At 31.9% G+C, this 11,500-nt stretch overlaps 2 protein-coding genes across 2 annotated transcripts in view; one reads left to right on the forward strand and one right to left on the reverse strand.

Moving 5' to 3' along the window:
* Nucleotides 36-2,586, reverse strand: LOC105158289 (pentatricopeptide repeat-containing protein At5g50990). The gene is made up of 2 exons (XM_020692813.1): nt 2,236-2,586; nt 36-1,563 (listed from the first exon to the last, which is right to left on the reverse strand). Exons 1-2 carry the CDS (start codon nt 2,357-2,359, stop codon nt 44-46), a joined length of 1,644 nt encoding a protein of 547 aa, XP_020548472.1. The 5' UTR covers nt 2,360-2,586; the 3' UTR covers nt 36-43.
* LOC105158515 (floricaula protein) overlaps nt 3,201-11,500 on the forward strand; it is an 11,426-nt gene continuing 3,126 nt past the window's right edge. Inside the window, 1 exon segment of the mRNA XM_011075298.2 lies at nt 3,201-3,337. Coding sequence (XP_011073600.2) covers nt 3,201-3,337 — 137 coding nt within the window.

An 11,500-nucleotide genomic window follows, 5' to 3' on the forward strand; every position in this document is an offset into this window, starting at 1 on the left:
TTTAAAACTGAAATCTCGTGATTTTTGCAGCCTCCAATATTAGCTACCAATAGTCACCACAGGTGCATGAGCCCCTTTCAAACCTATGAAAGCGAATCCTATCCCTCACTGTTATTACCCTATGTAATACCTTAGACACGATTTTCATCCAACAGTGGCAATCAACACAAGTACGCAGGTTTTTGGAAATTGGAATTTCAGTTCCAGGACTGGATTTCAGGATCCCAAATGCCAAGGCCAATTTTTCGCTGTGATAGTTCAAGTTTTCCTCCTTTTCTTCTTCTGATATATCCATCAAAACTAAGTCAGGTGAGGAGACATAACCTTCCATTTTAGTGCGATGGATTAAAGCTTCTAATAATTTGTGGATTGCTTCAGTTTCAGGGTGCGACCTATCACCCGCCCTGAAGTGGTGGATGTCACCATGCAATTCAACCCAACTCTTGCCAGTACTCTTACGAACTCCCTTCTTGTGCATAGACCATCTCACCGTTTCTGCATTATCCCATTTCTTAGTCGAGCAGTAAGTATTCGACAACAAAACATAATCCCCACTACCAAGATGCTTTATTTTTGCAACAACTTCTTCGCCCAACTCAGGATTTTTGAGAGTTCTACAAGCACTAAGAAGCGTCCTCCATATAACAACATCAGGCTCCATTGGCATTTTGTTAATCATTGCATAAGCTTCTTCTAGAAGTCCTGCTCTTGCAAAGAGGTCAACCATTGCTCCGTAATGCTCAAGTTGCGGCTGAATTGAGTAATCATTTTTCATTAGATTAAAATACTTGCGACCCTGTTCTACAAAACCACAGTGGCTACATGCTGTGAGAAGACCAATGAAGGTTACTGCATCAGGTGAAACATTATCCCCTTCCATGGCTTTGAACATCGAAATTGCATCGACAGCAAGACCATGCATTGCCAACCCATTTATCATTGCATTCCATATGGAAACATTATTAGTTCTTTGAGCAGCATCAAATATAGATTTTGCTGTTTCAATTCTTCCGCATCTTGAGTACATGTCTACTAGGGCAGACGACAATATATAATTTAGTTTGATTTTTTTCTCTATCATTAAGCCATGCACCCACTTTCCATGATTAAGCGCTCCAAGCCTTGAACATGCAGTTATGACGGAAGAAAAAGTAAACCCATCCGGTTCAAATTTTGTCCTTAACATCTCCTTGAACATGCCTATTGCCTCCAGAAAGAATCCATTTTTGACACAACCACCAATTGTCGAGTTCCATGTGACCACATCTCGTGCAGGTAATGCTGAAAATACTTTCTTGGCAACATCAATTTCCCCAGCCTTCATGAAACTATCGATCAACAGATTGGCAGAGACCACATCACAATTCAAAAAGCAGACATCACTGAGTAGTTGGCGAGCAAGGTTGGGTTTCTCACAAGCTACATACACCTTTGTCAACATCGATAACAGTAATGGGCATGTTCCATACCCATGTTTAATGATTTTACCGTGCACAGAAACTGCAGTTCTAAAATCAGGGCTTAACTTGCATGATTCAAGAATGCGAAAAAGTTTTTGATCATCTGAAGGTATCAACACAAGAAAGACAATCACTTGCAGAGCTTGGAAAATCCATCAAGTACATAACAAATCAAATTTCCACATGCTAAATCTTCACAAAATTTAAACACGGCTTATCTAAAAACCAAGAGTAAAGCACAAAGCATTAACACAATGCAGCAAAAGAACACAACAACATCCGGCAGCCTCAGGTACACCAGTCACAAAATTTATGTCAATCAGCATAATCCCTTTTGCTCTCGCTCCATAATCTCAAATCTGTATACTAGAAAATGTCCGTCCAGCGCACCAAAGGATAACACAAGCATAGAAGCTCATAACGTCAACTATAAAAGACAAAAACCAAAAAATGTTCGGCTCTTTCTCATTCAAGATCACCAACTGAACAATAAAGCAAGAGTGCAAAAAGCAGCTCATTATTTATACAGCTGGAGAACTTATCAACCTCCAAACAAAGTTAATCTAAAACAACACTTCCTTTTTCTTTTGAACCCGAGAAGCCTACTATCAATTGAAACAAAAGGCATATCCAGTAACATTTACTACACAATCAAACAACACTACAGCATATAGCTATTAAAGTCATACAACAGGACCTACACTTCAAAATACTACACACAACTGAGAAACAACTTGACAAGAACCGTAATTAGACAAAAGGCGAGGCGAATAACCTGATACTGAATAAAGGGTTTGCGGTGAAGCAACAGTTGAATAAGGTCTTGGAGTGAAAATCGTTGTATGGCTCCAACGAAGTGATGACCCTGGAGAAACAAGTCTCCTTCTCACGACTTCCATTCTCTACCATTTCCCTCGTAATTCATTGCATAAGTAGACTTCCAGCTTCTCAATCTGCTCCCCTTAGCAAGCCGGGTTTTCTGCCCTTTTCAGCTTTCCCCCTCTTTTTCAGTTGATCTGAAATTTGCACCAAACCGAGTTGTTCTTGGGGTGGCCTGGGTTGGTGCCTTGCTGCTCCAATTTGGATTTCGGGCGGAAAATTGAACCGGGCGTGCCCATCGAGGGCCCGGGTTTGAAGCTGATGGATCTTCAAAGTTTCGAGTAATATAGCCCATATCATGTTAGCGGGTTTGGGCTGGATTTGGATAATTACACACATAATCATACATATTTTGATAAACTGAATAAATACATTAATTACAGGTAAAATTACGAAATTAGTCCTATATGTATAGGGAATGGCAAAATTGATCCAATAATTATAGAATTGACAATTTTAATCCTTTATATTTTAAATTTATAGCAATCGTTCCGACATCCAAATGGGCCTCATTTACATAGCCAGCATCGCACATGAATGTTAACGTGGCAAATGGCAAGAAAAAAAAATTAATTTAGTGTTAAAGTGTTGTTAACTTGTAAATTTTCAAATTATCAAGAAAAACCCCTAATAATCCCCTTCACCCTGCGACCCAAACACTCATCACTTCAAATGTCTCCTCAAATTTGAAAACGACTATTCCTTCAAAATCCCCCTTCTCCTAATTGCTTACTCATATACTTTAATTTTCAGTTTTTTTTTCTCGAGAATCTCTCCGAACGGGAAGAGAGTTTTGTCGGGGATGAATAGTATGAACTTGTTGCCTCCATCCCTTGGGCCGACGATTAGGAGGCGCCGAGTATGGTGGGAAACTTGGAGGAGGCGTTGGTGAAGGTGTTGGCTTCGAGATGTGGCAGCAACAGATTAGCAATGCGCAAACAAAGCTTTGATGCTGCAATAGCAGTTGTTGCTCTCCAGAGGCTCGTCATTGCCAATGGGTATTGGATCAACAAAATTTGAATTGTATTAAGAGGGATTTCTAGGGTTTCTTTTTATCCCATGAATTTGGGAATTTACACTCAATAGACATTCAATTTCAGCACTCAATTTTGCAATTTTGCCTTCATTAAATTATTAAACAAAAAAAAATTACAATAATTCACCTGAATAACATATTAAAGTTCATAAAATTTCAATCTCGTATCATTTTAATATTAATTTTATTGCTCAAAGTATTTTTTATTTAGTCTGTAATATTTTTTACGAAAGTTCACGGGAAAAAATCATCAATACATAATACAAAACTATAAGATAAAAATTCTAGTTGAGCATTAATTTTATAAAATTAAGTTTTTGAACTATTTTTAACTAAAATCTATTAATATATATATATATATATATATATATATTTGAAGGGTGTGTTTTGATCAAAAGTGATCAATTTTCACTAAATTCTCAATTCTTAGAATTTTTTGAATTTTTTTTAATTGTAAAAATTTTCTATTTGGTAGGTAGGCATTAATGACATATTATAATTTTCAAAGCATTTGACATGTTTAAATTACATCCCTTGTTTATTATTATATTTTGTGATGTTGAGAATATTTATTCTGATATATATATAAATTCCACTACCCCACATATATATTTTTAGTGCACATTATATATCTATTTTATTTTATAATTTAATTAAATTTTTACACTGCATTTTAATTATTTTTCTTTAATACGAAGAAAACTTCACTTCATTTCATTATTTTAATTAAAAAATATAATTACTAATTAACTTTTATTTACATTTACTAATGTTATATGATATCTTTGATTTTAGTTCTAACACCTAGATTTTCTCATATAATTAATGTATCTTCAATGTCAGATTTAAAAAAATATAATAATTGACTTTATATATATATATGTATCAATATTAATTTTTTTTAAATTTATAATATTCGGTATGATCATCTTTATTCTAGCTCAACGCGTACTTTTAAAATTGGAATAATTTTTTAGTTGAACATATCTATTATCTATTATCTCTTATTATTTATATTTGACCTCAATACTTCAATTTTGACCATTGTTCAATTGTTCTATTATATATAATTGAGGGGTTACTAAAAACTATTAAAATTACTGATTTGACCAAAAAAATTTAAAGAGAATAAATGAAATAAAGGTAAATTTGGATATTTAAAAATTAGTACAACAAAAGGTTTTTTTTATAATAGTATAAATAGATAATCTGCTATTAAAAAAATGTGTTAATTACACTTAAATCCCTTTCTGAAAATATAAAACTAGGCTTTCTACCAAAAAAGTTTTCAAAGTACATTTATATTTTTTGTGTAATACTCTCAACATCTCATTCCATGGCACTATAGATACCATGAGATTTCCTATTAATGATGTTGCATATCATAATCACTCATTTATTATATTTTTTATACATATTCTTTTTATTATATCAAAATAAAAAAAAATAGGGATGACACTTAAAAGGGAAATAAAAAAATTTGTATTTAAAATTTTTAAAACTGACTTATCGTCATCAAAAATCAAAAACTAACTATGTGAAACTCAATATGTGGGTCAATATCAGGACGGATCCAGAAATGAACTCGTTCTGATGGGACGAAAATACTGTTACATTGTATTTATCTATATATATATTTAGTTTAGCTTACTTGCACCATAATCCATTTTAATAAATTAAAAGGTCTTCAAGCTTTTGTATTTATATATTATTTTAAAAAAAATAATCTCAATTAAAGTTATCCAGAAAGATTGATGGTTTGGGATAGATGTCAACTTGTAATAGATAGGATCATAGGACTGGAGCATGGTCCCATGACGAAGAAAATCAGTTCCTATACCGTACACTGCCCTAGATTATGACGTGTCACCTGTTGATTGGATAGTTTCATTTAATGCCCTCGTTGACCAAATTTACACATGTTTCAATTCAAGGTGAAATAAACTACAACTAAAAGGGTCTCATTGAAAACGGTCAAATACATATTATTTATTGAATTCGAAATCTAAATTTTTTAAATTATCAGATACTAATATAAAAATTATTATGTAAGTATACTCACAATTATCTCATTTAACCATTTTGTATTTATAATTTTATAGTACATATATCGTGCGCTATAGAAAAAAATTTATACAGCATTCGATCGAATAATATGATAGAATAAATTCATTGTATTTGTTTAGACAATAATCAATTTTATTTCACATTGTTTGAGCTAACTTGTAAGCATTATTACATTTATATTCTTGCTATAGGGACTTGGATTTTTTTGTTGATACTTTGACAAAAGTAATTTTTGCAGTTAGCTAAAAAAAGTATTTTTGATCGTTCTATTTTTTTTTATTGAAAAAGTTTATGAAAGACTGCAAGCGCATTATGATTAAAATTTAGATAATATGTGTTTTGGAAAAATAAAAGTGCCATATTTGCTCCAAAAATAAAGTATGAAGGACTACATAGATTGACCGTATTGAACTAGAGGGGTTAAAAGTGAATAAACAAAAAGAGGAAGGACCAAAGAATAAATTGATCCGTATGTATACACACAAGTTTGATTCCTCAATCTTTTTGATGATTTTCAAACAAATTGAATATCATCCCTCAAAAAAAGCGGATTCCCTCCTAAAAGCATGAAAAAAAAAGAGGGTAAATCATATTTACCTTATAAGATTAGGTTAAAGTACATAAATGCCTCTTATTTATTGTAAAATTATAGTTATACCCCATGAATTTATAATTATAATTAGAACGACACCATTTATTAAAAGAAAAAACTTACATAGACACCCCCTAAAAAATATTATATTAACACCTCAGGAGGTATAGCTGTACAAAAGTTAGAAGGACACCCCTTGAAACTATTACACTAACAACTTGTAGAGTGTATAGCTATAATTTTATAAAAAAAATAGGAAATAGTTTACCAGGACTAAACTCAGCCTGCAGCCTAGTTTAACACACACAGCGCAACGCGTATAAATCCTAGGCTTTTAACATATGCTTTTTTCTCAACACATGCATCCCTCGAATGCACATTCACCATAATGGCCTAACATAAAGCAAAACTGCAAAGGGCAGTGGCCATATATTCAGTCATGTGGTGGTAGAGAGAAAATTCCACCAAAAAGTCGCAGACGTTGCAAGTACAGATTTTCCAGATATGCCAACGCTGCCTGCTCACTGCATGCTCATCACACACACCACCACCACCATTACCTCCTCTGCCTTTTGTCATTATTCTTCAAGAACACACATTTCATCAATACATATGTGAGAGGACAAGACACAAAAGAGAGACGCCTAACCCACACTTTTTCACACAGTGGGCGTGTATTGATGAAGAGGGAAGATGGTCAGGGGGGGCTTCTCACCACAATCTAAGGGATGAAAAGGAGAGTTGTTATTAATAATGAGCAAGTACGAAAACAACAACAGCCTTATTAACATAAATTGTTTTGATTCAGCAGATGATTTCAGAGGGCAAAGGTTATAAGGGACTGTCTCTGTCCCCCTTTGTCTTTCTTTTCCTCCTTGCCCTGATGACCATCTGACTTTTCTTTGTACTTTGCCTGCTCTCCCCTCCTGCCACAAGGGTTTTAACTTCTTGTGTGGAGCCAGGTATGACTCATATATATATTTAGAGCTGTGAGAAATTATCGCCTGGTTTTTATGATACCGCGCCGAGGGTATTCTGTGTCATTTTACTTAAGAGTTCTATTTTTTTTCTCTTTTGTTTTGTTTTATAATGAAATGTTATGTTGGGTTAAACCAATTATGATTATGTGATGCTGGTATATGTCCCACATAAATTGCAGACGAGGAGTTTGAATGAGTTTTTAATTAAGTACTTCTAATTTCATCGATAATACTTCGCGTAATGGCATATCAAGCATATTATCATATGTTGCATCATGGTGCTGGTATGCATCATGAGGCTATCTCAAGCTTGGTTTAGGGCCAGATGGTGTTGGCATGCATCACGTGTCCATCCCACATCAATTGAAAGTAAAGAATTTAGGTGGCTTTTAAGCCCTAAAACCTCATATTTATGGCAACGTGACATTATCAAGAATAAACACATATTCTAATCCAACCGACACAATAGGTTTACTGAATAAAGTAACATCAACTTATGGTCAGACATTATCTATATTGGATAAAGCAATATCGACTCGTTATCATTCAACACTAGCCAATTCTACATCCCTATATAGTGATAAGCTCTATATTTTCAATAAAATTCCATTTTTGTTGGATCAAGCATTATGATGAGACATTGTCAAATTATAATAAATATATTTATATATGGTAGTGTGTTCTATATAGTCACTAAAATTTGAACTTTTATTATTAAAGTGGAGGATTATGAAATTCACTACTAAACAACCATGTTACTGGTAAGTCAAAGTAGAGTTCTAAGTTATACCTCCTTTTATCATCAAACTATGGAAGCATCTAAAGGGTAAGATAGCCCTCTCACAGACATTGCAATGCACCTAATTAAACATACCCCCCATAGTCTTGATTTGCTTGCACCTCTTAATGATGCATATGACACCTTATATAAATTGTTAGGATAATTATAATTATACTCTTGATTTATGATTTATTTATATAAATTATTTTTATTTTTTATGTAATTATAAAAATTGTTCTTGGCAATCAAATAATAAGGATAGTTTGTGTATTATTATCATTGTTTTTAGGGGTATATGTGTAATTTTTTTATAAAAAAAAAAGATTGTTTATGCAAATAATATTGATGATTTTGATGGGTATATGTGTAATTTTTTTAAAAATATATATATAAGGGATTCATATAAATAGACCATAGGTTAGAGGGTATAGATATAATTATTTCCCAAATTCATATTGGGGATTGGAGGAGTTCAAACATAAATATGATTAGGTATTTGTAAGGGATAATTTTACCATCCTCCCCTAAAATTTATTGTAATTACACGTAAATTTCTTGTAGTTTGAAAAATTACATCTAGTACCATTGACGGAAAAATCTCATTTTTAGTCTCATAAATTAGGCCATGATCAATTTTGGTCACATTCATTACAAAAATTTCAATTTCAGGACAGTATCTTTTGATTTGTCTTAATTTTGGTCCCACCGTCAATTATTTGACAGAAAACGTTAAAGTGGTCACATGCTTCTCACGTGGCATATCAACTAATGCGTATTTGGGGGTAAATTTACACTAGGCAAGACGGAAAAGAGGAAAAATTAGAAATTAGGGTTCCATCATCTTGTCTCTTCTCTTGCAATCGAAATCCAGTTTCAATCTTTGAAAAGATGGTGTCAAGTGATGCAACTTCTACAATCAGAACTTTAATGTGTTATGTGGTAAGAAAGCATGTCTAAGAACCTCATTGACAAACTCAAATCTGGGAAGAAGATTTCATGATTGTGATGATATTGCAAGTGGATGTGGATATTTTGTATGGGAAGACCCTCCAATTTGCACAAGGGCAAAGAAGATCATACCTAGGCTCCTTCGCAAGTTGAACAAAATGGAAGAAGAATTCTCTGAAATGAGGAAAAAGGTGAATTTATTGATATTAACAAATAAATTGAATGAAAATCCATATGTAGTCACAATTGACTTTTTTACTAACTTATTGCAGGTCATACAAATATTTTCTTAATCCAACTACCTTTATACATTTTCGCACGTTAATGCATGTCACTACAAAAATAATTATTGTTCCCTAACTATAAATCACCATGGTTTAATTTAAAAATCATAGTAAATCTATTATTTACCACAATCAAATAAAATCGATGCCAAAATTTAACTGTTGACCACGATTCTTCTACATTTGCTATGGTTTTAGCTCTAACCAAAATATTTGCTATAATTTTTAACTGTAGCAAATATTTTCGCATTGCTTGTGGAAACAACAGCTAATAGCAGTTGCACTGTCATGGTTAATTAGTATTTTATGATTTTTTATTTTTAATCATGGTAATTAACCATAATGAAATTTCATTTAGTGTGTGAAGAGAAAAATGAATTTGCCACTTGAATTTTTTTAGGAATTTATTTATAACGTTAATTCGAGGGCTTAACGTTTGTAATTTTGAATTAAATGCTACAATTTATTGTCCACCTTCGACGAATGATTCGATCTCTGCCTTGAATGTTTTGAATATTCTTGAGCTCAAGAAGCTTCCTAAAGAGAATTATTTGGCCTTTTTATTTTGCTCCATCATTCGTTCTCTATGCCCATGTGTGTGTCTTGAATAAGTTTCAAGAATCCCTTTATATAGGTATCGAAGAGGTAGAATTGTGATATACTTGAACACCTTTTGTATAATCTCTTTATAATTTAATTTAAAAAGATACATATTATGTATTTAGAATGGTATGGTTAGTTAATTTGACATTATCTTTTTAATATTTATAAAAAAGATAAATATTAAATTATTTATGTTGATTTGACTTGAGGTTACATATAGTTGCTCCACGTGTCATTGGCTTGGTTTAAATTTCACTGTGAAATATGATTTGATTGACCCACTTCAATATTCATACTTGTCAGCCGTTAATTTGATGTCGAAAATATATATTTTAATATTAATTAAATTAACTATTTACATCTAAATTAATTCAATAAATTTAAAATATAAATAAAACATATTATAATTAATAATTAATATATATTATTTGATATTTATCACCATTTAATTGAATACAAATTTAATTTATCTACTCACCCCAAGTATGTACAAAGATGACTCCATCTACTTTATCTAGGAAAAAAATTTATATGTAACGTGTATATATTAAATTTTATCAAAAATTCAAAATTTAGAATAAAAAAATCAATTCAGTTATGCACCAAGAGAATGTTGCCAACATTAGAAGAAATTTAATATTTAACTATGGCTAATTAATATGGTTAAAAATAAATAATCGTAATAAATAATTATTAACCACAATCACACAATAGTTGTTGGCAGAAGTTTTTGCGAGTGTGGTAAAAATATTTGGTATGACTCACAGTGATGACAAAATAGTTTTCATTTTGAATAATTTAAATTTCTATATTAACTTTTGTTTAATAATATTTAATAATAATTATTTACAATAATTTTAATCCATAGTCAATAATAATTTTTTTGCCGGTACAAACACATGACTTCACTGTAATGAATAAACAAATAAGAAAAAAGTAGAATATTTTTTTTTTCAAATGCTGTCAAACATCATAGTATTATAAATGTGCTACATTAAATTCTTGTTAGGTTTGGGATGAATAGAATTATTGCAGCAAGGACAAGATTTACTTGTAAGATCATTTCCAAGCATTGAGTCATGCACAGCTTTCAGCAGAACACACAGAAGTACCCTCAGACTCAGAGGGAGCCAATACAACAGTGGACTACTGCTACAGTTCAGTAGCAGAGGCATCCATACACCAAAAAGCTACCACATTCGTATTCGGTTATTCCCATGCCGGATCTTCCAAGGACACCAAAATCTAATCTTATTACAACCAATTTTAATTTTCTCATAATATAATTTTCAAGAATTTAAGTAATTAAGTTGTCGGTACTGATAATTAGTGACATATTTATAATGACATGTTAGTAATAACATAAATACGATATAATCATAGTCATTGTCATGACGGGCTTGTCACTACACGTGTGTCAATATTGATAGTCAGTAGTGAGAAGTTTAGGATAATTTTGTTATTAATGATGTGTTAGCCAGGTGGTTATGTTTGAAGTTTCACGAAAAAGTTCGAGTCTCATCATACGTTTGGTTATTTATCTTTCTAATGTGAGTTTATTGCAATAGATTAGTTTATTGATCGAATCGATGTATTTTTGTAATCACTATTTTTATAAACTTATAAAAATTATTATTGTAATGACAAAATAAGAACTCTTGTAAGTTTTATACATATAATTAGTGTCAGTTTTAATATCATCACTTAATTTTGTTTTCTAAAATTTTATTTTTAGTGTCTGAAAGCAAATGAAATCTTTAGAAAAGGGACTTTCTGGGAAATAAGAAATTAAAAAGAAAACCTTGTCAGTAGTCACCTTTAACCCCTACCCCCCCCCCCCCCACCAAACCCCCAAGTGTAACAAGGAAAA

The sequence above is a fragment of the Sesamum indicum genome, linkage group LG3 (genome assembly GCF_000512975.1).
Source record: "Sesamum indicum cultivar Zhongzhi No. 13 linkage group LG3, S_indicum_v1.0, whole genome shotgun sequence".
Lineage (NCBI taxonomy): Eukaryota > Viridiplantae > Streptophyta > Magnoliopsida > Lamiales > Pedaliaceae > Sesamum > Sesamum indicum.

Coding starts and splice junctions, on each gene's coding strand:
- LOC105158289 (XM_020692813.1), bottom strand. CDS start 2,359: ATGGAAGTCGTGAGAAGGAGACTTGTTTCTCCAGGGTCATCACTTCGT. Junction 1,564..2,235: donor AACCCTTTATTCAGTATCAG/GTTATTCGCCTC, acceptor TGATACCTTCAG/ATGATCAAAAACTTTTTCGC.